The following is a 26,914-nucleotide window of genomic DNA, read 5'->3' on the forward strand; positions in this document are numbered from 1 at the left end:
CAGAAGTTTAAAAAAAAAAGTCTTTAATTGATTTGTTTACTGAGAAAGTGATGGACAATTAAGTAGTAAACGTTGAAAATCGCAAAAAGCCCCACCTCTTTGAGTAGGATGCAATACATATCATTGTCCCAATTCAAATGAGTGGTATGGTAAGAGGTTGTGTCCAGTGTCTAATTTGATGTAATTGACTATAATAACGCATGACTAATTTTTAGTGATTAAAACCATGGTTAAGTGGGGATTATTTTAAATATTGCTTTATATCTAGAATCATAGGACTTTGAGAGGTTTTCTCTTTTTTAGATTTCACAATTTCTGGATAAATTTATGGTTTAGGAGGATTAAGTCGATATAAGCGCACAACTGAGGACCCGAGTGAGAGTTGTTGGATACTCATTGCTATTAATACCTATGTGTTTGGAAATTCATAAGAAGGAGATGGTGGAAGACCTGATTTTGAGGGACAACAGAGAAATTCAAACTCTTAAGATAACGGTAATGCACTTAAGAAGGAAGGAATTATTGGCAATTGCTAAGAGACTGGCTCGAAAATCAGAGACAATAAGAAAATTACCGGGAAAGAGAAAATTAATGCAGATGAAAGCTTCTAAAAAAGCTAAGTATTCAGTCGTAAAGGAAGAGATGAATGAATATAAGTTGAAGACAGACTGTATCCTTAGTTTGCAGAAAATATGTGTAACTCGTTCTTAATTGCGCGACCGATCTTTTTGTGAAAACCAAAGTATTTGATTTTAAATTTTCAACGATAATTTGCCTAAATAATCCGTCAATAATGTAAGAAGGCGTTATATATTTTGAGATGGAACCTAGAAATTTTGAGGAACTGTCATAAATGCTATGAGAGTAGGTACATGCATTGTAGTTTAATGACTTACGACATATAACAGTTTTTATAAATTATGTAAATGAATGAGTGAAATTCGTCCACCTGTATATCAACAGGCAACAGCTATATGATAATACCACAAGTTACCATGTTGGTGTTATAATAACAATTATCATTATAAATGTTAATATTTTTTTAATGAACAAGCATATATTATTATATTATATAAACATTATACGGGCAAATACACTGTTAGTTCCCGTTTTTTTCTGTATTTAACTACTAAAAAATGGAAACATTACTATGAACTATTCTGTATATTATATTTTGTGTACATAAACATAATATTTTGATTGAAAAAAGTATTTTCGAGTATAGATTCGTCTTCACATTTTATAAATATAGTATATTAATGCACTAATGTATTATAAAAATCAAATCAATCCTATATTTTTATTTTATCAAATAAGTATTCCACTTATTTATACTTCATTAATAAAACTATTATTATAGATTTATTTATAAAATAATGTACATTTAACAAAAATGAAAAATAATTTTAACCTACGTATGAGGAATCGAAATTTAAATAAATAGTACAAATTAGAAGATAATATTTTATACATTTATAAGGATTATGAAAAAGAAATAAGACGTAAACACCTTTAAAAATTCATTTTTTTTCTTTGTTTTCTTAATGCATCTAATAAATTGCTTAATTGATCTTTACGACTTAACATGTCACGTGAATATGTATTTTGGTTGTAGGATTTGTTTAAATAATTTGTATCAAATCCTACATCATCTTGATGTCATCTGTTTTGAATAAAATTGTGTGAATTTCTAAAATAAAAATATAAATAAAATAAAAGTTTGGTCATAAAAAATATAATCTAATCTAATTTGATTTTTAAGCTTGTTGAATGAGAAAATATGATAAATGATAAAAAATTTTATGATATATTTAAAATTAGAACTAATATATTATCTATTAGAACTAAATTATTCAATGATACATTGATACATAACTACTTAATAATTACTTATTATTAATTATAACAATATAAAATTATAAAGTTGATAGATACCTACTCAAAAAATACACATTATTATACCTTAAATTTATAATAAATATTTTATGTAGCACCAACCTACTTGTTTTATGTACAAGTTGTATGATGAGTATATGTACAGCAATTTTACAACTTCTCATTTAAAAAAAAAACTATAATTATCTTACTTGCTTCCTTGACCGTTTTTCAATAAATACGTATAAAAACAAGCTAACACAATCCCAACCACCTAAAAAATATAAAATTCATAAATACCTAAGTACATATAAGGCTATAAACTATAATTGTGTTGTAGTATATGATACGTTGTAATTTAAACTCTTTTTGAACTGTTTACAAGTATACCAATTTTTAAAGTTTTTTTTTTTAAATTTCAGAAAAAAGTTATTTTCTCGGTCAAAATTCTTAAAAATGTGATATTCGATTTCACATAAGATTTTCTTATATCTAGGTATATAAAAATATTAAAAATTTATAGGTGCAATATTTTTTTATATGAATTTTAAGTTATAATCCATAAAAAATTGCAAACTATTTTGTTGCTATTTGAAAATATATTACAATATTCCTTTTAAGTTTTTCATACTGAATCCATAAAAGTTAAAGAATATATTTTATAGTTTAAGTAAATCATGATGATGATTTATTCATAATTGAATTTAAATTATAGTATTAAAAATATTTCAATTACCTGGAAAAGACCAAATGCTAAGGCAATATACATTATAATGGTTAATCTAGATCTCACTCGATTATTTAATCCGTTATAACATCCTTTTTGATAAATTATTCTTTCATCAAATAAATTCCTGCATAATGCACCTAATTCAACTGGTAAATTTTGACAACATGAAACAGGAACTAGATTTTCTGGAAATATAATTGACCAATCTCTAGGTGTATCAACTCCACAACATTCTAGCTATATTAAATCACAAGAAACTAAAATTACATATTTTTAAAATGTATCACCTATTCAGTTCAATTTATTAGGTTATCTATAGCTATATATAATTCAATTCAGTTCAGTTTAATATTTATTTTGAAATGTTACTTAATTTTAAATTAATCTTATAAAATTTAGTTAGGTATGTAAAATAAATAAAAACAATAATACATATAAATTAAATAAAGTATTGAATTTCTTTTCATGTTTGAATAAAAATTTAAAGGTTCAGATTATATTTAAAACATTACTATTTAAAATATATGAACATACTTTTCGTTGAATCGTAGACCACGAATTCCGATGAGTTTCTTCAAACGAATATTTTCCCATAGACGTTTTTAGAGAAAATCTTAAATCATTATTAAAATTTTCTTTGGATACTGATGACATAATAGATAATAATACTTCGATTACCAGAACCGTTAGTAAAATTAATGTAAACTATAAACAAATAAAATATTTAATTATTATTTATTTTTAATTAGTATATGTACTGTAATGATTGTCTAAATACCCACCACTATTGATAAATTGAAATTTTCTTTGTTAATACAATAAAATCCAAATATACTCGATACTATTACGCATATACCTAATATAATAAACAATATTGGTGGCGCAATAATTGAAAAATTTAAATAATTTGAAAAACGTCCTAAATCTGCAATTACGATGATGCCAGTTACTATTAAAGCCACTCCTGTAATCTAAAAATATAAATATAAATTTCTAAATTTTATAAATATTAGGAAACATATTATTTAGTAGTATTTAAAACATTGATTTACCCCGTATATCACATTAAAGATGTATAACAAATATTTTACAATTTTAATACTTTCAGATTCCATTATATAATCTTCAAAAATTGTCTACCTATGTGTTCCTGAAATCGATATACATAAACATTTACATATTGAATGATATTTTCAAGGAAATACATACAATACTTTGTGTGTCTACTGTCATCTATACGTGAACTGCTAAGTAAAAATTACTGTGTAATTCTATGTGAATAATATGCTTGAGTTACCTCTTGTAATATATATTAAACACTTAAACCATTTTAAATAATTTTTTAAAATATTGTAAAAAAAATCATTTATAATTATATATTATTTAAATGTCGGTTGTCATTAAATTTAATAATGCAAGTATGCTAAGTTCAAACGACACGATTCGAATAACCTACAAACAAAAATAAATTCGAGGGAAGAAGAATGTAATGTACATCAACGTGTGGCTATAATCAAAAGGTGATTGACACATTTTTGATATGTTAATATATGTATAACATATTATATAAGCCTATAGGCTGTATTAAACATTTATTATTCTTTTTTAAAAGTTGTTGTCTAGGTGATAGTAACCATACACACGTAGGTATGTAATATAAATAACCTATGTTATAAAGAAAAAAAGGAAGTCAATAATATTAAGTTGAATAAATTTGTTATATTAAAAAAGGTCAACACTTGAAATTGTTTTCTTATACAGTAAATTCTCTAAAAGAATTGAATTATCTTAAAATAAATTACAATGCGTTCAAAATAGTTATTCTAACATCATATTAGAGATGTAATGTCATTTACTGATTTTCAATAAGTATATAACCGTGCTTAGATATGTATAATACGCAGTTGGTTTTGCTAATATGTACATTAATTTAAATATTTTGTCATAATTTAGTGATAAATGACTGAGAGTTCGGGAAAACAGATTAAGAAAACAAGAACATAGCATTAATAATTGATGAATGTTGATGGTAAACACAATCGAAAAATAGTCCATGTGTGCAGTATATGCAGTATAGTAAAATAGAAATAAGTAGGTAATTTGTACGAAATAAAAATTATACAACTATTACCTACCTGTATTAATACAAATGCGTTTGGATTTCACAAAGGATTCGTGAACTTATATCTATTACTGAGTATTACTGCTGTCTGCTTACACATTGCCAATAAATAGAATAATCCGTTTTAATCTTTGATTTCAATCAATCTGAGTTATGATGTAACGAAGCGTATACATTAGTCTCTCATAACTAAATTAAATTGAAATAAAAAATTACCTTCTCTATTGTATTTAACTACAAAAAGTCTACTATCTATTTACTATTTTAACTAGTCTAAATTAGTGATATCTAACAAATATACAATCGTTTACACTATATATAGTTTTTGTAAAATTGAAATAGTTTTAAGCATATAGTCAATTAACTACCTTAGAATTAAAAACGTTTTATCAAAATTAAATAAGTTCTATCCTAAAAAGTGAAAATCAATATTTATGCTGATTTCTTAATATTCGTAAAAAACTTATTTGCATCCTAAAAGTTTGATTTAATCTACAAAGTATGTAAGATGTGTATATAACTAGTGCTTTCCTAGCAATCTTTTGATCGAAGCCTAGAGGTTTTTAACTGTAACCTATAGAACTATAGCTACTAGATATATAGGTTATAACTTATATTAAATCATATATAGCAACTAATAATACGGGCGATTGTATAACCTCCTCCAATTTTAATGATCTGTAAATTCTTTCGGTGGAAAATTCTCTCGGGTCCAATTCAATAAAATCTAAATGGCATACGTGTAAATTTTACTAAATCTATAGTAGGTAATTTTATTGCACATAACAATTTATTGCTTATAATAATATAAATATAAAAATTAAAAAAAAATTAAGGTGTCTATTTTTTGGTCTTTAAAGTTTTACCATTTTCTTCAATTTATATTTTCCATTACTTTTTGTGTGAAAGTTTTTACTTACTTAATTTTATTTTTCGTATAATAATACACATGATAAATAAGGTTAGTGCTTTTGGGACCTTCGTGCATAGCCTTGTGACCGATAAAGATATTAATTATGTACGACCACCTAAGTTATTGTATATGTAAAATATGTAAATATCACATAATATAGTGACCTTAAATATACTGTCCCCGTCAATCCAAGCTGCAATGGAATGACCTATTACCTAGGTACATCCTACTTTGTTGAAAATATCACAATATTTTTTCTTATTTGGCAAGTATATATTTTACCTTCTGCAATTATTGATAAAAATACAATTTCTAACATATGAAAATGAGGGGAAATGTTTAGAATTTCACAGTATGTACTTACATAATATATAATATATAGGTAGGTACTTATTATTCCCTATACTTTTAGTTTCTGAATTTTTAAGTTTTATGTTTAATACGAATACGATAGTAAGTTTAGAAAGAAATTAAAAACTGTCGTAAATTAAGTAGGTAACTTACAAATTTCCAATTTGTGCTTACAAATACTTATAAATTTTTGACGAAATTTGGAGCAAAAATTTTCATATTGTGCGACCAACTTCACAGGACTTACTTATCTACTGTATTATTTGAGTAAATAATGCATTTTATATATTAAGTTTAATAATTTAGATAGACAGTGGACACTGGACTCTTTTAGTCTTATGTGTCATCCTATGTGTATAAATGATTAAAATGATTAGCTTAGAATCTACTGTCAAATTTAGATTAAATCGATATTAAATGCATCATCATCATGACAACGTCATGTGTATCAGAAAACTTTGAATTCAACAATAAAAAAACATTATATTATTTAATATTTATATACATAAATTATATATAATCAGTGCATAATATATTTTAACAAGTATTCATTTTTAGATATTTTTGTGTGTTGAATATTTATGTATTGATCATTAAGAGACATACATGGTACATTTAGGATGTTTTATTTTGAAATAAAGTGCACAAGTAAAGCTTAAAACCATTATCATTTGAGAAGAAGGAATTGAGATATTACTTAGAGGCTCTTGGACAGGGATCAAGGCGAAAGTTAAAGCAGTGTGTACAGAATTTATTTTGTTACATTCATTAGCCAATCAGCCAATTACCTGTTGAACATTAGCTTTAGATGATTTTGGAAATTTAAGAAAGCATTATGTAGATTTCTGTGCATTGGTTTAAATTCCTTATTAGGTATTCTCAGACCTTAACTACAGGTGTATTTAGAGAGATAAGTGAATCAGAAACATATATATAGTATAGAATCAGAGAAAGAATGCCCGAATGCCACTTTGTTAGATCCCTGTACAAATATTAGAAATTGAAGAGCCAAACCTGAGTTTCAATTTTTATAATAGTTTGTTTCATTATTACATTAAAAAGAAAAGATTACAGTGAATTGTTCTGAGCAAAAAATTTGGTGTTTAATTACGTTGTCCTCTTAAAATATATTTATAAAAATAAATATACATTTTATAATATAAAATTTAAAACTAGAAATCTAAGTAGGAATCTAGAAAGACTGAAATTAAACCATTTTTTTTTCTTGCCTCTTCTCTCATTTAAGTGTTTGGAGACATTACTGAGCCTAGGTATCAAAAATATATATTGCTACTAATAAAAATAAAATTCATTATGCGCGTTTTAAAAATTAAAATTTTTTATTGTTCTAATAATATGTAATTAGATATTTCATAGTTATTGAAAGATCTCACCGTTTATAGTAATTACAAAAAATGCATAAATTTTGCAGATTAAAATTGAATAATAAAAAAATCCAAATCAACAGCTGAAGACCAACAAATAGAAAATAAGTAAAATCTTAAATCACTAATAACTTTATTAATCATTGCAATTTAAAATACAGTTCTAAAATATAACATAATTTTAAAAACAATAATAAAAGATACACTAAAATGTATATAAGTATATACACCATTACATAAATTGAGTAATATTAAGCTATTAAAAATAAATTATCAATGGGTATGAATAAATTACCTGTATATTTATACTTAATATTATACATTTTAACAGATGCCAATTGAAAATATCACAATATTTTTATGACCCTGTATTCAATTTTATAAAGGAATAATTTATAAACTTTAAAAATTATATCTTTTGTATTTTTATACTTATGTGATTATCTGGAACTGTAATTAAATCTAATGCAATTTTTACTGGTTTCATTGTCTGCATCTTATATCTTTTGATGCACTATATTAAAAAATATACAAATTATATTATATGAATTAAAACAAATCTATACTTAAATAAAAATACTTTGAAACATTTCAAATATTTTAATCAATGGTAGAGAATGCATTTTTATTAAAACTGTTTTAATTGCTTATTACATATAATGTTTAATATACATTATGTATCTATGTAACCTATTTATTTTACCACAAAAAAATAAAAATTCAAATTATTTTATCAAAATATGTACAATTCCTAAATAGTCCATGCTGCCTAGACCTATTCTAATAAAATTAAATAATACATTTTAAGTAAAAATTTTAATTTTTCTCAGGATAAAATACCAATAATTTATTTTAGTAAAATATTGATCAATACTTCAAAAATGTATTATATTAGAAATTTGAATGCTAGTTTTAAACAGAAAAACAACTCAAAGTAGGTCACTTTGCACATATCTTCACATAACAATTTAACAATACTATTTAGATTCTTTTTAAATTCTCAGTATGTTTTAAAAAACATAAACAAAAATATTAATAATTTAAATAGAAAGCCCCTTTTTTGCACAGTTGTTTATGTATGTTCCTATGATGTGTGTGATTTATTATTGTTTTACCTATTAACTTATTATAATTTTATAATATTTAATGTATTGTTAAAAAGTTATGTTACTAAAAAATAAAAACGGGCAAGTGGGTACCGCTCTGCTGTACATTAGGGGGTGGGGTGAACCTCGGACTAGGGTAGATTAAATTTGAATGCAATGATAGGTATCATTGTATACAAAAAACGATTCTGAACGGAGATGATTTGTCAGTCTAGGATAACAGCGCGAGTAATGCTAAAAGGAAAATATCCCCCCCAAACTCCGCCTGTAGTACCTAAAACATTCATAGATATTAGAGAATATCTATGAAAACATTTCGTAACCACAATAATCATCACGTATAATACATATAGGTATAAACATTTTATTATTTTACTGTAGGATTATTATATATATATATTTATTTAAATTTCCGTGGTTTATGTTTTAATCGTTTGAATACACGAAAATTTAATTCTTTTATAATTATTGTAAGCTAAATTTATGGAAAATCTTGTATTAAATGTTCAACTCTTAACTACTTATACAAAATTTTTTATGAATTATACCTACTTAATAGTTTGCAAATATTCATGATTTTGACGAATTTTTGTCAATATTTGAACTTCAAATGCTAATAAAAAAATTGTGCCTATGTATTCTTAAAATTTTTTGATCACTATAAGAATAACTTATGAGGAACTTTGTATTATCTATAAATAGCTCAAAAAAAGTCAAAATATGTTGAAAATGAAATCATGTAAAGAAAATGCGAATCTAAACTGGTAAAATTTTCAAGTATCTACCGACTTATACTTTTGAATATTAACAAATATTTAAAATCGTTTGAGGAAAATCGTTATTGATACGCTATTTCGTAAAATTTTAAATTTAAACGCACTTAAAATTTTACTATAATGATGCTTGAGTTTTTACTATAGCTACTTGAAGAAAACTGAGGGAAAACACAGTGTAGTATTTTAATCCTAGTATAAAACACAAAATTTTATGATTTTTCAACTCAAAATTACTTACAAATTTCGCGTTTTCGATAGATTTCGTAAATATTTGAACTATAAACGTTTATAAAAATTGTGACAACGATTTTTAATTATTTTTGCTACAATAAGAACAACTCAATAGAACCTTGTATTAAATTTTCAAAAGTTTTATCATCCAACATTTTTATCGACACTTCAAAAATTTCACAAAAATCGATACTTAGTGGTTTATAAATAACCAAAAATTCAACATTTTTAAAATTAAACTGTATATAGATAACACTAACATAAACATTTAGTGAATTTCAAATATTTACAGTGATTAGTTTTGAATTAACCATATAAAAATCGATTTGGTCAAATTGTTTTGCGTAAAACTCGTTTTCCGCTTTTTTATCTCGATTTTTGAAAACTGTTGAAAATTTACTTTTACCTCTATAATTCCAGGATATTCACTTTGTCATTCGAAACCAATCAGTTTGAAATTGAAGCATTATTTCGATACTTATGCAGACACAGACACAAAAAAAAAAAACACACATCATTGTAAAATCAATACATTCATCACTCCGTTCAGAATCTAAAATATTTTAATTATTTTAATTGACTATAAAAAGTGTACTGGTTTCATATATAATATTATTAAAAGGGTGCTAAGCCCAAATGGGCCATTAGTCACATATATTGTCATCTCAGTCTTAAAAATGAGCGACTTATCAAATTATTATTAAGCAGTTTTTGCATAATATGTAAAATATTACAATTTTAAAATTCTCACAACCTACTTAAAAGTTACAAAATTATAAAAAACTTGAGAAAACAGAGATAATCTTTTTACCTTTAAATCTAAAAACAAGTTAATTCACTAAATCACTCTATTATTAAAACTATCTGAATAAAATTGTATTAAGTTTCTTAAATGTCTAGAAAAATTCAGAACCATTTTTTGAGTTTTGCTAGTTACTACATCAATATTGCTCATCCATCCTATGATTAAAGTCCTATCTGCAATTTTTCACTGTTAAGCTGTTATCCTAATGCCATAATATCTCCAGCTGTTGTTTAATTAATGGGTTAATTGAAGAAACTATTGATATACCTACTCCATTTATTTATTAGAACGACTAAACATTTGTGTTTTTGGTTGTACTAAGTTTAAAGGATTGTTTTACCTAACAATAAATCTGACTAATTTTGCAAAAATTCTCTTTTAATTAGTACGATGTCGATAGCCAATAACAATATATAGTTTTTTCATATGTTGTCCAATTTTTATATCTCATATTAATATATTAAAACTTTGATATAGAAATATTAAAAAAAAATATATATATATTAATATATTCTCTGTTTACCTAATTATAATGTTAATTGTATAAGTTATTTCAATTAATTTTGTTATATCTTATTTCTGTTATTTAATTTATAACTTAAATGACCTATTAATTATATAATACTAATGTTGTTTTTAAAAGTCTGACTACAAATTTTTTTTAAAACGTTTGTAGATCAGATGAGCATTCTTTTAAAATGTTTAGTAAGCTTTTATAGTTTTCAGTTTTGTTATACCTCTGCTATTGTCAAACACATTTGGACATGTGCCATTTTTTGTCCAATGCATGATCTTGCACCAAATCCATAAGGAAGGGTTGCAAATGGCTCATTAACACCATTATATTTATTACTTTTTAGACGATTCCAGCGATCTGGTCTAAATTCATCAGGATTATTGAAATATTTTTCATTTCTACCACTTGTGAACATTGACATAACAACTAAACTCTATAATCAATAGTAAAATTAAAATTATTTCAATAAATTCATAAAATAAAAGGATTTATACATAAACATACATTTGCAGGTATTATGTGATCTGTTAAATATATATCATTTGGAGAAATTCTTGCAAGAAAAGGTGCCAATGGATACATTCTTAGAACTTCTTTTAAAATATTATTCAAATAATCACAATCCAAGAAATCTGTTTCTAATAAGCTATGTCTTAAATTACTTTGTATACTCTTATGAAGCCCTAGAGTATACAAAGACCATTGAGTTGAATAAGCAGTCTTTAAAATACACAATTACAATTTTATATTAGCAAATTATTCATACTTATACATTAATAATAATTAAGCAATTTATAAATATATAAATAATTAAAAATTAAATAACTTTTTTTAAATTCTTACAGTATCACCAGCAGTAATTATAAAATCGACTATTAGCCTCTTAATCATATTGTTAGGTATATTATGAACATTTAGTAAAGAATTTAATAAACCATCACCATTAAAGCTCATTAATTTTGACACCAAATTATTTGCTATAAAAAAATAAATATATATTAGTAATGAATGTATCAAAAGTTATATACTAGTATTTATTTAATTATAGTAGTTTTTTTTATAACACTCCATTTGTATAATTAAATGTTTATACATAAATATATATAAGTTTTAAGAAGTAAAATCTTTTTAATTATAATTTTTTTTAGGTTTTTTTTATATTATGTACAGATCTTTATGTAATATATTTTAAGCAAGTTTCACTCTAAAAAAATGTTTAGTTAAGTTGATAAAATCTTACCACTTTCAATAGAATTATCAACAGCTAGCACAAAATCATTCCAAATTTTTAGTTTTAATAATTTAGAAATGTTAGCAGGAATAACTGTAAATTTGACAGTACACTGAAATACTTTTTGTATACATTGAGCTAAACAGTTTATATCATTTGATATGTCATTTTTATAATTATCATAAGCTCCTCCAACCAAATGTGCCACCATAACTGAAAACCATTCAACTAATTTACTTAATAATTTGTAAACATTATCAACTATTAAAAATAAATAATTATTTAAATAACAATTAACATAAAATATGGTGTACTTCATAAAAATACAAAATATATATGTATAAATTCTGTATCTTTGAATACCAAATACAAAAAAATATTTGAAAAGTTTAAAGAAAAATAATAATAACTTATTTTTATTCAATTATTTGCTTTGTAGTGTATATATTCTTATCTATCAATAATAAGCATTAAATATACAAAGAATAAAAAATAGTAATACTGAACTGCTCAGTGCAATTAAAAAGGTATCTATTTAAATAATATAGAAAGTAACTAGTTATGTAGTGTGTTATAATGTAAATATTGAATACTTTAAAAGAAATTCCATTTATACCAAATTTTAATCAGTAAAATAACATGATTTAAGTTTTATAATTCATTCTGAAATATATAAAATGATCAGTTATCAATGTTATTTTAATTGTTGTTTTGTTATATTTATCCAATAAAAACAAAAATGTAACTTTTATATTTTATTATTTTAAAGCTAACACTAAAAGCTTACATGATATAGAAAGTTTATATAAATCTGCTGTAAGATGGGGAAGCACTTGTCCATCACTTAATTCCCATTCATTTAAGAAATCATTAATTACAATTTTATAAGATTTGATAAAATTTACATTCAAATCTTTTAACATAATTTTATTAAATATTTGTCTATATTTCCACCATTCTTTTCCATCCCTAAAAACAAATAAAATATAACATTAAAATGAATATGAGGTTAAGATAAGAAATATTAGGAAACATATTTTTATTTATAAGTAATATCTGTTCATAAAATTATATTAATTTAATATTGTCAAAGTTGAGAATTTTCATAAATAATATTTAATAATTATAAAAGTTGTAATATGGAATTAATAATAGTATAATTTACATGAAATACAGTCCACGTTGTTGACCATATGTGTCATTGTAAAGTAACCATGCTTCAGGTAATATATGTTTGGGAAATTTTCCTTCTTGTGCAAATAATAATTTCATATCCAATGGGTTACTAATCCAAAATGCATCAACAGGACCAAGTTTTTCTCTAAATACTGAGCCATATTGTTGGTGACGTTTATCAATATACTCATGTAATTTACGACCACCACCAGCAGCTAATATTGAAAACATTGTTCCAACTACTGGTAAACCCTTAACAATAGGTATCTCTTTTTTTGATTTAGTTCTTATATTTTTTAAATTTGAAGTGGACATAAATCTTGTTTTAGTAGAATTTACTACTAATGAGCAATATCTATTAGCCATTGTAAAAAACTTTCAAATGTCTTGGACTATAATTTTGCTTAACCTATTAAATAAAAACAATTTTTAAATTAAATGAGTAAAAAAAAAAACCCAACTTAATAAGACAAAAAAAAATATACATTAAATGAGTTCATTGATAATAATTACCTTTGTTCAAAACCGATATAAGAATGTATGATTTAAATATTCTAATTAAAAAATAATAGACATAATTAAATGTTTGAGTAATAAGTTTAGGATAAAAAATATCATGAAAAATGAAACAGTGTAATGTGTTTGCATTAAATAATGAGAAATCGGTAATAAAAAATTGAATATTTTAATACTATAAATAGTATGGTACATACTATGATTATAAAGAATATTAATAATTGTAGTACCTATTAAAATGTAGTAACACGATCTGATTAGAAATTAAAAATACAATAGTTAATATCTTGTGTATATTAATAAAATGTTCTAAATACATTTTATAAATTTAGTTTTGCACTATTCTTCAAAAATCAAGTATTCATTGAAAATACATAGGTACTCAAAAAGAAAATTTCAGGATAATAAAACCTCTTTTAAACTTTTGAAAAATTTAATTAGAGTTAGATATTATTTAATAGTGGCCTATCATACTTCATTTAAAATTTTAAAAAATACATTTTTCTAAGTTCCAGATTTGGTTTACGTACAAATAAAACTGAAAATAATGATTATACTCACAAAAGTTCAATAGATGCAATAAAAATAGAAAATACCCAAGTATTTAAATGTAATTAACTAAAATGGAACAAGAATTTAAATTTAATAACGTACCTAAGGTGATTTTACAGATGTCAGCTTAATTTAGAATTTTATCATAAAACCAAAACTAGGACAATTAATTGAAAATTTTTAATTTATCTACTGATTTTATTATGTTTAATTTACATTTTTACTTCTTAGATTTCGAACTCTTTTGTTCTTAATTAATTTATTATTAAAATTAAGGAATTAACCATTCTTATCTTAGCTAACCATAAAGACTAAGGTATACATATAATACCCGGAGGCCGGAGTAATATCCTGAAAGGCCTGAACTGTGGACAAATGACAATAGTAAATAGAATTCTATATTCTTATATACTATATAGTATATACAAAAAACTTTTATTATAACCAAAGTATCAATAGTGAATACTTCAATAGTAAATCTTAATTATTTCTTATCAGTTTAGTCAACACAAAAATGAATTATGTCGATAAAATACCTACACTGTTTTTCTTCTTATATTTTTATCACATCATCATATGGTTAATTTTGTCAGGTAAGGGAAAATGGGTGTTATCTGATTATCATGTGATTGCTAACTATAATTTATAAGGTAGAATAAATCGTAGTAATACTACTAATACTAGTAGTTGTACAAAGTTCATTTCGATTTTTCAATTTTTGTTAAACCAACTTCATGACTATTTTTTTTAAATAGTTGTGTTTTCTTTATAATGTATAATTATTAGTGAATGATGTTTTATTTTTTACAGAAACAAATATGAATTTATAAATTTTACAATGTTTAAAATAAATGGAAACCATTTAGCTTTTATTGGTGTAACTGGAGCTGGATTAGCATTAGTAGCCTACGTATTATTTGGTCCATCAAATAAACCAAAATCTACAAGAAAAAGTTAGTAACTTTAAATATTCAATAAACTGGATGTACTTAATTATAAATTGTATGAAAATAAGCCAAAAAATTTAGTCATTTATCATTGTAGTTATTATAAATATAGAAAAAAAATTTACCAAATACTAAATACAAATGGTTAAATAACAATAAAGATCATACAAAAAACTAAAATAAATTATCTTCTTTCATATAATGTTAATGAAGTTTTCATAAAATTAATTTTTAAATTTTTTAGTTATGCAAATGTTTATCATTTAGTTTCTTTTTGATTTCAATTTTAATAAAGATATCACTTTAATGTGTTGAATGTCATGCAACTCCTGGTGGTCACATGATTTGGTGGTCCAATAGAGTGATATTCTATATTTTTTGTCTTTTTAAAATGATGTAAATAAAATTTATTATTATTCTACCTATAATAATATTTGATACATTTTGAAGTGTATATAATATAATCCGTATAAAGATACTAATTTATCCTTTGGTTCTATAACTTCCTCTTCCCTATCATCAAAAAAATATTCATTTTTAGTCCAATGCCACGGAAAATATTCATATTTACAAATAAATATGATTATGGCAACCCAGTTATACAGTGTAAAGATAATAGCAATGTGTAGCCGCCAGTATCCATAGAAGTACTTAAATTCTGACACTAAGTGAATGGCAGCGAGTCCGTTTAAGTATTAAACTTAATTTATTTTCTTTGTTTTATATTACACATAAACTTAATTTTATCAATATGTATTTGGTAAAATTCACATTAAAGTTAATATTTTTATATTTATAATCCAGTTTTTTTTTTTAAGTATAGGAATAAATGCAGCTTTTTTCAAAAATTAAAGATATCTTAAAATAACAATTTTAACCGATTAAAAAAAAAAAAAAAAAAAATTTAATAATATAACTATTTTTTTTTGCACTGAGTTTAATGAAGATAAATTTAACCATTGTTCTTACTTTTAAGATATAGTTAAATCACATATTATTTACCCTGCTACTTAACTCTTTTCAGTAGACTTTTTACTTTCACTTATTAATTAGAAACATCACAAAATAATTTTTAAAAATTTTCTTATTATAAATGTTTAATATATTCTATTAAATTGAGAGTTACAATCTTCAATAATTGAAAAAATTAATTTTTTCAGTTTTATTATTAATACTTCAATATAAAAAAACATCCACAGTTTTTTCAAACATTTCAGATTCAGTGAAATACAAGGATCATGTTATTTTAACTTAAAATAACATATAATTCTATAAAATTAATAATTTTTGTTTACAGGTGGTTTTTGTGGATTACAAAATTTAGGATCTACTTGCTATTTAAATACTTTATTACAGTCACTTGCTTCATGTCCTATGTTTGTCGAGTGGTTAAATCAACAACCTAAGTCTTCAAATGTGTCCTTCACATTAAATAAAACACTTAAATGTAAGGTTGTTGCGAACAAAACATTTATATTAGATTTATTTGTTATGTCAAGTTTATAGAAATATGTTGCCTTAATATAGAATAAATATATTCTAAATTTTTGTTTTACGTTTAATTTATTATAGTTGTATTGAATAAATACTTTTATATATAATATCTAACTACCCAATTGTATTAAATTAAAATTATGTTATTGAATATAGTGTCCTTAATTATGTTAAAATATATAATTGTATTTTACACAACATATCTTTATGAACCGGTATTAATGTACTTTACAACTACTTTGATGAACCTGATTAGTTTCATCCATCATAAGCACTTTCTGTGTTTACATTATTTACCTTAAATAATCAGTATTTTTTTTTTTTTTTATTAAAGTTTTAACAGGTGCTAAGTTCAATGATGATGGTATACTTTCTCCAATAGAATTAGTCACTATATTAACTAAAGTTGGATTTCATTTCAAACCAAACCTTCAAGCTGATGTTCATGAATTATTCATTCATTTATTTTCTGTGATTGAAGATGAAGCATATAAAACAAATTGTAGTGTAAGTTAACTTTTTAATTAAAAGTTTCATTTTTGTTTAACAATATCTTATGATATAATACAATTTTTAGTTAGCTGATTGTTTAGAAACTAATGGAAATTTAATAGAAAAAGGAAATATACAAAATCCAATGAAAATTGTAAATAATGTCGGCATTAATGTATACAATCCATCTAAAGCTGAAGGAAATTTATTAGAAAATACAGCTGGAATATCTAATAATATTCTTAATATATCTGGGTAATACAGTCATTAATGTTATTATAATTATTGTTATTAGTATATTTTATTGAATTCAATCAATTAATTTTAAACAATTGTTTAATAGAAACATAGTTTTACAAAGTGACAGAAAATCATTGGACAAAAATCAAAACATTAAACCAGCTCCATTTTTGGGTTACTTGTCAAATAATATAGAATGTTCTTTATGTCAACACAAAGTATGTTTTTATTTGATTAATAAAATATTTAGTTGTTTGCTAGCTAAAATTTCTACTCTTAAGAATAATTATTTTTTCAATAAAAATTTAATACAAAATTAACAATTTTTCCTTTAAGAAGATTTTAATTAATTATACTTTCCTTCTCTATGACTTTAGTAATTTACCAAATTTTAGTTAATCATGACAAATGTTGTGTTACTAACTTAAATATTAGAATAAATTGATTTATTATTAAACAAAGAAAAAAATATTATCTGATAATCATTTATGCTTTAATTTTAATTTTAAAGTAAATTGTAACTATTTAATGTATCATAATTTTTAAATACCCATAATTTATCTTAAAATTGAAATATCAGTTAAAACCTTTAAATTTTATAATATCTAATTGGTTAATTTCTCTAATATCATAGCTAAGTAAATAAAATTAGTTTTAAATAATGCAAATGTGCTGTTACTCATGGGATAAAAAGCAAAAAATAAATAGTGACTGCCATTATCTTAATCATATAATCAATTTTATATATTGTTTCAACTTATAACAACACTTTAAAAATAGCTATTAATTTAACATAATTTATTTTGTGCTCATTTGTATATAATTTATTTTTATTTTCAATTTAAAGAAGTCAGATGTTATTAATTTAAAGATTATTGAATCAATCTTATATTTATGATTTATCTGTAGTAATTTAACTAATTTTATTTATTTTTTAATTTTTTTTAGTTATCCTTAAATTATGAAAAATTTTATGTTATATCATTGAATTTACCCGAATATCCTCAACTGAAAATTGAATTAACAGATATTTTAGAACAGTATATCAAAAAAGAAAAGCTAGAAAATTTACCATGTACAAACTGTGATAAAAATAATACCAAAACTGATGGTAAATCATACATAAAAAGTGTCAAATTTGGAAAAGTAATCTTTTTTTTTTATTTAACTAATTAAACAGTTGTATAAAAAAATAAGTAATTACAATTAACAAATATTTTAGCTACCTTCATGTTTGTGTCTACACTTAGTAAGAACTCAATATTCTAAAGATAGACCATTAAAAAGAAAAGATTTTGTGGAATTTCCAGAATATTTACACATGGATAAATATACCAGTGTTTATGACCAATTAAACAAATTTAGACAATCTAGGGAAAGGAGCTCTTCTGAACCATTAGAAAGGTAAACATTTTAAATAATTATGAAGTTTTTTGAAATTATTTATTTAATATTAAATGTTTTGTTTTTGCATTTTTTATACAAGAATGTAAAATTTGTTTTAAAATTGTCATATAAATATTTCATTAATATTTTAACACAGTATTATTGTATGATTTTAATTTTATCTCAAAATTAATTAATTTTAAAGTAATATTATGTGTTTTCTCAATGGATTTATTCTATTATTTATTTATTATAATTTTATGATAATATAGGTTATATATTTATGTTTTACGTACTGTGATATGCTATTGCTTATTTATATTTCTTAATTACCTTAATAAGGTTTATTTTAAATATGCATTGTGTAGGTTAAGAGGAAATAAGTATACATACAGGTTAAAAGCTGTCATTGTCCATGTTGGTGAACATAATTCTGGTCATTTCAGTACATATAGGAGAGGAACCAAAACAGATCATTCTAGACACAGGTGCAGTGAAACAAGGTATTTCAATATTTTGCATGCTCCCATTTTTAATTCCTCTATTAAAATCTGCATAATACATAATATATATTTATTTTTTTTAATTACTTGCATTATTAGGACATTTTGTTAACAAATAATATATTTTATAAATATGCATTTTTTTGCATGTTTAACAGACCTTGCCAAAAAATATCAATTAGATATACTTCAAATATTGTATAACATTTTTTACAAATAATGTTATCATATAATATTTTATTAGTAATTATTATAATTGAAATTCATAATTATCCATTCGTGAAAAAATTAAATATAAAACTAAATTTATTTTAAAAAGCTGACCTATAGTTGATAAAGTATTTTAAATTAAAAGTAAAAAATCTTTAGCAAATTGATGGATATTTTTTATAGTACTTTAGATTGTATAGTTGTGTATGAATTAGTTCATAATAGTTTACCTAGCTATTATCTACTATATCATGTATTTTCTTAATATTTCCTACATTAGCTTTAAAATTTCCATAACTATAATCTATATAAATAGTTAAATTATTGTCTTAGATTTTTAAATAGTTATATGAGTTATATTTATGGAGTAAAGATCAAAGAGGTTGATAACAAAAATATCATATAAGTTATACATTTGTCAATAACTCTCTGATATCTTAATAATTTATTTAACAGCTTTTTTCAAAAATATTAAGTTATTGACATGGACAAATACTGAGTATGAAAAATTGGTATAAATAATTCAATTTAGGTTTGAAGAAGATTTAACATAAAAATTATGGATTGATGTTAAAAATGTATGATCATTTATTGATAATTATAAATTATGGTTCTTAACTAACAGCTTAAGCTATTTAACAAATTAACTGCTTTAGTCCTGTCAACCAATTTAATATTTACTATTGTAATGACTTTGTCTAAAAGCATTTGAATATTTTATCATTAATTCTGAAATATATACATATAACTAAACAATAGTATACAAATGACCTTAGTTAACTATGAAGAAAACCATATTCATATACACGTGGCAAGTAAATGTGAGTTACTAGGATTTATTTATATTTATTACATATTAATATAAGTGGCAACATAAAAAAGCTATTTTATGAAGCAACTGTTCTATGTAAATGTAGAGGGAATGTTCTAATTAATTTATATGCTTTTATAAATTTGGGGGTGAGCCATAATGTTATTTCAGAAACTACTGTCATCCAATTAATGACTGTTAATTTACATTGCCAATGACTCTTATCAGCTCACTGTTTACATTTAAGATCACTATTATTTAATTTATCTTACTGTACAGTTTTACTGTAATACTTTTGTTAATTCTATCTTTATAAATTCTATACATTTTGATCCTGTCTGTTATTAATAAATAATCAATTGGTTGGTGGGTACTTATTTTAAGTAGTGACTAAAAATTCATAACACCACTGATAAAGAGGATCAGAGTCTTAGAAATATTGAATAAAACATACTATTCAAATACTGGAAAATATTAATCATGTTTGTTTTATTTAAAATTTATAGATGGTTTTTTACTTCTGATGCACACATTGAAGAAGTTACATTACAACAAGTTCTACAATCAGTTGTATATATGTTGTTTTATGAAAAATGTGACACATAACTAATATATACTAGTTTAGAACAAATTAAAATTCAAAAATAGTGTAATTTGTTTCTCAACTGAAGACTGCCTTTATTAAATATCAAGACTTACAATAGTTCTCTTATGTACAGTAATACTGTTTTGTTATAATGTACATGTGTATTAGTTTATAATTTATTTAGAAATTAAATGGTTGTATTAATACCTACTTACAATTCTTTTCTCTAACAACTAATTACAACTTTTTTATGTTGTTGTTAGAACATTTTGATATAATATTAAATACATAGGTGGATATTTGATTAAATTTTAGAACTGGCTTAAATCTTTCTTTCAATTGGTTTAAAATAGGTATCTATTTAATAGTTTGATAAATGTTCAATAATTTTGAGGGGTTAAGCCCTTTCAAGAACCCCTCAATCACCGCCTATGATTAATTACTTAATATTATTCTATAAATATTTATGAAATTTTATTATATCTATTAAGATGACCTTAAAGTCTATCATACAAGTGTGTTAAAGAAAATCTACCTTTTATTTAACTGGACAGTAAGAACTTTATCTATGTTCATATTATGTAGGTTTTTTATGATAATTAAATAAAAAAAATAATTATCGTAAAAACTTACAAACACGGAAAAAAATGATCACAATTTACTTTAAAAATCTTCTCATAGTCAATTTATCTAATACATTCCACCAAAATGTTAACTTAGTTTATATTAACTAATGGTAATATTGATCTGAATTAACACGAAGAAAAATTTTCTTATATAACTGTACAAAAGTAATTTCAATATAAATATTTTACAAAAATTACAAATTGTTTAAATTATATTTAACTTAGGAGGGGGGTATACGATAAGTTTACCTCCTTGTCCCCTCCCCACCAAATTCCGCCTAAGTATTTTATACAGTATTAGAGATATTATTTACTTTGATGTATACATGCATTAAAAGACAATTATATATATTTGATACAATAGATACAATAACACTTGAAAATTATGATCAGTTAGGTATGATTTGATAAGAAGATGATATTGAGGGTACAAGAATAATGGATTTTTTAGAGAAACTGACGACTCAGAAGTGATCAAAGCCCGAGTCTTAGGGTGAGATTTTCATAATAAAAACTAGATGAAGACGGTAAATACTAAATAGTACCTCATCATAACTACGCACAGGTTAGGTTAGGTTACTAACTAAATTGTGTATTGTTAATTGTACTTTTCTAAGTGGAGTTCAACATATATATTTCTTTAAACAATTGAAAAAAATAACTGATACTATAAATATACATACTTGAGAGTTGCTGAAGTCGCTTCAGATTTAACCACATAATACGTCAATGTTCAATTCACAATATAATATTAAACATGGGCATTAAAACATAACCGTATAGAATTTATCTTTGTAAGATCATAATAAGATTTTTAAACCACCATTAAAATAGTAAGGTTTAAAAAAGTTTACTGGTTTGGTACCCATAAACTTTAAAATTAAAAAATATACTTATTTTAAATTCTCTGCGAAATTGTTAACCAATGAAAATATATTAAAACTACGCTATCTATAGATAATATTATCTATGCCTATATCAGGTTGATCAAAGTTAAATTGATAATGGTTTAAATTTTAAAATTTGTCACGAAACGTGTGATTTATCTTCATACAGAAAACCAAATTTTCAGTCTTTTGAATTATAATAACTAGCAAGATAATTTTTAGTATTGTTTTATTAATTATTACACAGGTTTTATTTCTTAACTGATTTAAGGATGGTGCGATATAAAAACCGGTAATTTTTAGAATAATTATTAACAGTGTTTACGAAATCCACTTTTGTATTGTCAAAATAAACCAAGTAAAAGTGTTTTAGATATTAAGTATAGGGTTTTATTATTAATCTCTTTTCTGAAATAATTTAATTAACTTGCAAGAGCAATGATCTTCAACATATTGGTTATGATTAACAAGAAACAAATTAAATTATCATTTTAATTGATTACTTAAAAATTGATCTGATTTTTACACACATTAATTAAATTTTTAAAACTTACAGGTTACAAAAATTAAATATGCTAGAAGTTAGAAAATACAAATAATAACATGTATATTTAATTAAACCTGATAGTAACATAAAATCATAAGACTCAATTACAAGTAGTTGTTCTGTAAACAAAAGGATTTGTTAACTATGTTGTTTTTAATCATAAATTATAATAATATGAATAGGAATCCTAAAATTGTATTTTAATCAAATAGGACATCTTTTAATTATAAAATGTACATTAAAAATTAGTATTGGTTACAGCAGATCGACTCATCTATTAGCTACACTTAATATTTTACTTCAATATGGTATTAAGTTAATTTTCCTATCATATTTTTTCCTAATACATCTAAATTTCAGTTACATGGTTATTCAATTAAGAACTTTAGAGAATGACAATTTAGATTTTAAAGTTTCTGATAAAGAATTGCAAATATCAGTATTAAATATGATCAAATCATTACATGGAGATTTTGGAGCTGGAGCTATTAAAACATGTTTTAAAGGTAAAAACAATTTGTTTTATTCCCATATTAATAATTAGAACTAAAATAAAATAAATAAATAATGTTATTTTTATAATTTATTAAACATAAACTTAAATCACCAAAGATTAATTTAAGAGTTATGGTATAAATTCCTAAGTTGTTCCTGGAATAATATTTGTGCACTTTCTCTAATAATTATAACCTAAATTGTTTAAAAGCTTTATAGTTAACCTTAGTTATAACATCAAAGTAAAAAATGTATATTCAACTATTAAGATTGTCAAAATATGTCCTGATTGCCTCAATTATAGTTATTATTATAGTCAATCATAATAATTTCTACTAAACCTTTTCTACTGTATTTATAATTCTTCTAATGTTTTAAATTTATTTCAGTTCGTTATTGTAATCCAACTACAAAAATTATAATTTTTAAAACCAGACATGGTCCTCATAAATTTCTTGCTTCTGTCATACCATTTATTAACAAACATCAAGAAAAACAAATTCAATTATCATCACTTTATACTGGTGCATCTATGTTTCAGTGCTATAAATTTATTCAGGTAATTTTATTATATTATATTATAGCATTATTTAATATATTGTATCAAATTAATAATAATACATGTTAATTAATTGATTTCATATGACGATACCGTTTTAATATCTGCCTTTTAGAAAGTGAAAAATATACCAGGAGATTGGGGACTAATTTTAAATGTGAAACAACATATTAAAAATTAATTAAAGCAAAATCTTTGAAGACACTATAGTTTCTTTTTTTTTTTAAATAATATATAAACAGCTCTGTAAAAATGTATTTTTAGCAGCCATCTTGAAACTGAGATAATTGTTTATTAATACATTTTATAAAATAGATGCTCTCTTAAAATTATATCATTACCATTATAAAACTATTAATTTCTAGACTGTGTCTACCATTACGTTGATTACTATCATTGGCATAGGTTTTTGAAGAATCAATTAATTAATTTTCTAAGTCACCAGTATTAGTAATAATTAAACAAAATAACTTGAAATTAATTCATTTAAAATCTTTTCAGAACTATCAAAAAGATCTTGTAAGAAAAATGACCAATACAATAAGTGAGAAAACCAAAGAAAAAATGTTAAATATCACTAATGTAGCAAATTTCTGATTTTTAAAAGATTGATTGTTTGAATTTTTAATTATAACCTATTAATTAATGTACTAATGAGAAGACCAGTTGGTAATTAATAAATATTTACTGGTATTCTTTAAATAGATTTATATTTTTACAAAGTATAAAATATAAGATCTATACACAAATAATTAACCTAACTTAATATTTAGAAAAATACTTTTTTAGTTGTTACGAAACCCTATCACAAATTTTCTTTTAGTAAGCCTGAAACCATTAATATATATATATATTTGGTTGGAACCGTAGTTTATTAATTGAAAAATATGAATTCTTTTATTAATGTTTTCGCTTAGTTTTAATTAGATTCACTTTTAATAATTTGAACCCATGTTATATATAGTTATATATGGATATATTATGTTTAGAAAATATTATTTATAATTTTAAACATTTAATAATTCATTTAGTTTTAAGGTAAAAATAATTTAATAAACATAATTTTTACAAATAATTCTATAGTTTATGTATGTAAACACATACATATACATCCAAATTACCACCACCCTTTAAACTGTTGGAATATATTTACACATTTCATAGCTGCTATCATGCAGGCATTAGCTATGAACAATTAATTCAGTCGAAAATTGATTCTTAATTATTAACATAAACTATGATCTTGAAAAAGTTAGTACATTTTTTTAAAACCAAAGGATGGTAAATGTTGTAACTTATAACATGGGATTAAAATAAATACTTCAAAAAGAACTATTAAAAAAAAAAAAAAAACAAATTTTTAAATCTAAACCTTAAAAGTTTCTGATATCATTGACGATTAACCTACATAATAATACAAAGAATAATATTTATAATAATAATATCAAAAAATGTAGTCTTATAAGTTATGATAAAGTTTCTTTATTGAAAATATTTTGAGTTATATTAACATGTGCTCATATAGGTAGGTCAATCGACAATATTACAGTTCTGCCTATTCTTAAAATCTATACAACTTGTTGAAATAAACTAAAATATTTCACAATATAGTACATTTTATAAATAAGTATATGTGTACATAAATTTACATGTTTGATAAGAAATTTAGATGTATGTACAATATATTAAATGAAACATTAAAATCTGTTTGAATTAAAAGTTTATATATTGTCAAATCTTAAGTCAGTTAATAATTCTGTTATCATAACATGTCATTACCAGGGCTCATAAGTTTATATATTTTCAGTTAAATCTTGCTGAATTTTTTAAATAATAATGATAAGTAATAAAAATTTGTTGTAGTGTAATACAATCAATAATCAACAGATACTTTAATTATTGTTTAATATTATAAAATGTTAAAAATAATGATGTACCAGTAAATCCAATATAACAATTATAAACAAATTTATGATAAAAAAAAATTATATATATATATATATATATTTATATAAGTTTAAAACTAAAAATATTAAATTTACGTATTTTTGTTCAAATATCAACAAAATAAATTGATCAAATACTTATCTTATATGTATATATATATTTCTAGATTTTATTATAGAAGGATGGTTTCTTACTAGATAATTTTGTTGGATATTATCTTTTTTAGGAACATAGTGTCAAATGTATATCAAGTATTATTTATTATAACTTACTACCCCTGGTTATTAAAATACTTTTTTTAAGTAGGTAATGCATAATGAGTAATGCGTGATTTAGAGTTTTAAAGTGTTTTTAAGTATTTTTATTAGTTAATTTTCAACAGTGACATAAACATTAAGTACACACAAATTAGAGTTAGTACAAGTTAAATATTTATTATAACTAGACTTAAAAGTAAAAATAAAAAAATTTGTACTACATTGTAATCTAAAATTATAGATGTGTATACTAATTATTAAATACACTTTAAAAATTAAAGAAGTTGTTTTTCATTTAAAATATAATTCCATTTTCAATAATTAGTTTTTATAAAATGAAATACAATCCACTCATATTGATTGCATAGTTAATTACTTTAAAATTACTACAGTTCCATTTATTAGAAAAAATAATAATTTGCTTAAATTAATTTTAATATACTTAGGTACATTATTTTTTAATTATAATGAAAGTAATATGTAAATATATTTAAATTAACAAGATAAAATTGCAACTTAATCTTAATAACTTGTACAGAATTATACTTGCACAGAAAAATTATCTGTTATGTAAAAACCAAGATACAGTTGCTGAGATAAATATAATAGGCATAAATAAATCAATAAAGTATGGTTAAAAA

At 23.0% G+C, this 26,914-nt stretch overlaps 4 protein-coding genes across 10 annotated transcripts; 2 read left to right on the forward strand and 2 right to left on the reverse strand.

Moving 5' to 3' along the window:
• Positions 1-1,432: 1,432 nt before the first annotated feature.
• On the reverse strand, positions 1,433-6,024 carry LOC112594501 (tetraspanin-9-like). 6 transcript variants are annotated; one of them, XR_003114655.1, is made up of 7 exons: positions 3,815-4,276; positions 3,658-3,755; positions 3,388-3,576; positions 3,140-3,310; positions 2,612-2,842; positions 2,003-2,149; positions 1,433-1,690 (listed from the first exon to the last, which is right to left on the reverse strand). XR_003114655.1 is itself a non-coding variant. In XM_025339311.1 (7 exons), exons 3-7 carry the CDS (start codon positions 3,718-3,720, stop codon positions 2,084-2,086), a joined length of 720 nt encoding a protein of 239 aa, XP_025195096.1. In that variant the 5' UTR covers positions 3,721-3,755; positions 4,741-4,916; positions 5,648-6,024; the 3' UTR covers positions 1,940-2,083. The 6 variants fall into 6 exon arrangements, 4 of the variants coding, with proteins under 4 accessions (XP_025195096.1, XP_025195094.1, XP_025195095.1 ...); XR_003114654.1 differs by having other exon boundaries at positions 1,999-2,149; XM_025339311.1 differs by lacking the exons at positions 1,433-1,690; positions 3,815-4,276 and adding exons at positions 4,741-4,916; positions 5,648-6,024 and having other exon boundaries at positions 1,940-2,149.
• Positions 6,025-7,743: 1,719 nt separating this feature from the next.
• LOC112594499 (cytochrome P450 315a1, mitochondrial) lies at positions 7,744-14,609 on the reverse strand. Of its 2 annotated transcripts, XM_025339306.1 has the most exons (9): positions 14,389-14,609; positions 13,732-13,772; positions 13,208-13,627; positions 12,830-13,011; positions 12,052-12,255; positions 11,655-11,788; positions 11,316-11,531; positions 11,032-11,244; positions 7,744-7,890 (listed from the first exon to the last, which is right to left on the reverse strand). In XM_025339306.1, the coding sequence occupies exons 3-9, from the start codon at positions 13,582-13,584 to the stop codon at positions 7,786-7,788; spliced, it is 1,431 nt and encodes a 476-aa protein (XP_025195091.1). In that variant the 5' UTR covers positions 13,585-13,627; positions 13,732-13,772; positions 14,389-14,609; the 3' UTR covers positions 7,744-7,785. The 2 variants fall into 2 exon arrangements, with proteins under 2 accessions (XP_025195091.1, XP_025195090.1); XM_025339305.1 differs by lacking the exon at positions 13,732-13,772.
• A 456-nt stretch (positions 14,610-15,065) lies between these two features.
• Positions 15,066-21,022, forward strand: LOC112594500 (ubiquitin carboxyl-terminal hydrolase 30 homolog). Its single transcript, XM_025339307.1, has 9 exons — positions 15,066-15,239; positions 16,531-16,680; positions 17,062-17,234; positions 17,305-17,474; positions 17,563-17,677; positions 18,408-18,605; positions 18,682-18,863; positions 19,214-19,348; positions 20,876-21,022. Exons 1-9 carry the CDS (start codon positions 15,125-15,127, stop codon positions 20,973-20,975), a joined length of 1,338 nt encoding a protein of 445 aa, XP_025195092.1. The 5' UTR covers positions 15,066-15,124; the 3' UTR covers positions 20,976-21,022.
• A 1,579-nt stretch (positions 21,023-22,601) lies between these two features.
• Positions 22,602-24,698, forward strand: LOC112594445 (ribonuclease P/MRP protein subunit POP5). Its single transcript, XM_025339227.1, has 4 exons — positions 22,602-22,760; positions 23,376-23,521; positions 23,900-24,069; positions 24,571-24,698. The coding sequence occupies exons 1-4, from the start codon at positions 22,741-22,743 to the stop codon at positions 24,664-24,666; spliced, it is 432 nt and encodes a 143-aa protein (XP_025195012.1). The 5' UTR covers positions 22,602-22,740; the 3' UTR covers positions 24,667-24,698.
• The last annotated feature ends 2,216 nt before the right edge of the window (positions 24,699-26,914 follow it).

The sequence above is a fragment of the Melanaphis sacchari genome, unplaced genomic scaffold (genome assembly GCF_002803265.2).
Source record: "Melanaphis sacchari strain LSU unplaced genomic scaffold, SCAv2.0 Contig22_pilon_pilon, whole genome shotgun sequence".
Lineage (NCBI taxonomy): Eukaryota > Metazoa > Arthropoda > Insecta > Hemiptera > Aphididae > Melanaphis > Melanaphis sacchari.

Excerpts from the sequence above, each read along its gene's own strand:
- LOC112594499 (XM_025339305.1), bottom strand. The coding sequence starts at position 13,584 with ATGGCTAATAGATATTGCTCATTAGTAGTAAATTCTACTAAAACAAGA. Across the intron at positions 12,256-12,829 it reads ATATAAACTTTCTATATCAT|TTATGGTGGCACATTTGGTT; the intron begins GTAAGCTTTTAG and ends AATGGTTTTCAG. Across the intron at positions 11,532-11,654 it reads TAATTACTGCTGGTGATACT|ACTGCTTATTCAACTCAATG; the intron begins GTAAGAATTTAA and ends TGTATTTTAAAG.
- LOC112594445 (XM_025339227.1), top strand. The coding sequence starts at position 22,741 with ATGGTGCGATATAAAAACCG. Across the intron at positions 22,761-23,375 it reads ATGGTGCGATATAAAAACCG|TTACATGGTTATTCAATTAA; the intron begins GTAATTTTTAGA and ends TCTAAATTTCAG. Across the intron at positions 23,522-23,899 it reads TATTAAAACATGTTTTAAAG|TTCGTTATTGTAATCCAACT; the intron begins GTAAAAACAATT and ends AATTTATTTCAG.
- LOC112594500 (XM_025339307.1), top strand. The coding sequence starts at position 15,125 with ATGTTTAAAATAAATGGAAACCATTTAGCTTTTATTGGTGTAACTGGA. Across the intron at positions 15,240-16,530 it reads ACCAAAATCTACAAGAAAAA|GTGGTTTTTGTGGATTACAA; the intron begins GTTAGTAACTTT and ends TTTTGTTTACAG. Across the intron at positions 18,606-18,681 it reads AAAGTGTCAAATTTGGAAAA|CTACCTTCATGTTTGTGTCT; the intron begins GTAATCTTTTTT and ends CAAATATTTTAG.
- LOC112594501 (XM_025339311.1), bottom strand. The coding sequence starts at position 3,720 with ATGGAATCTGAAAGTATTAAAATTGTAAAATATTTGTTATACATCTTT. Across the intron at positions 3,577-3,657 it reads TCTTTAATGTGATATACGGG|ATTACAGGAGTGGCTTTAAT; the intron begins GTAAATCAATGT and ends TTATATTTTTAG. Across the intron at positions 2,843-3,139 it reads GGTCTACGATTCAACGAAAA|CTAGAATGTTGTGGAGTTGA; the intron begins GTATGTTCATAT and ends GATTTAATATAG.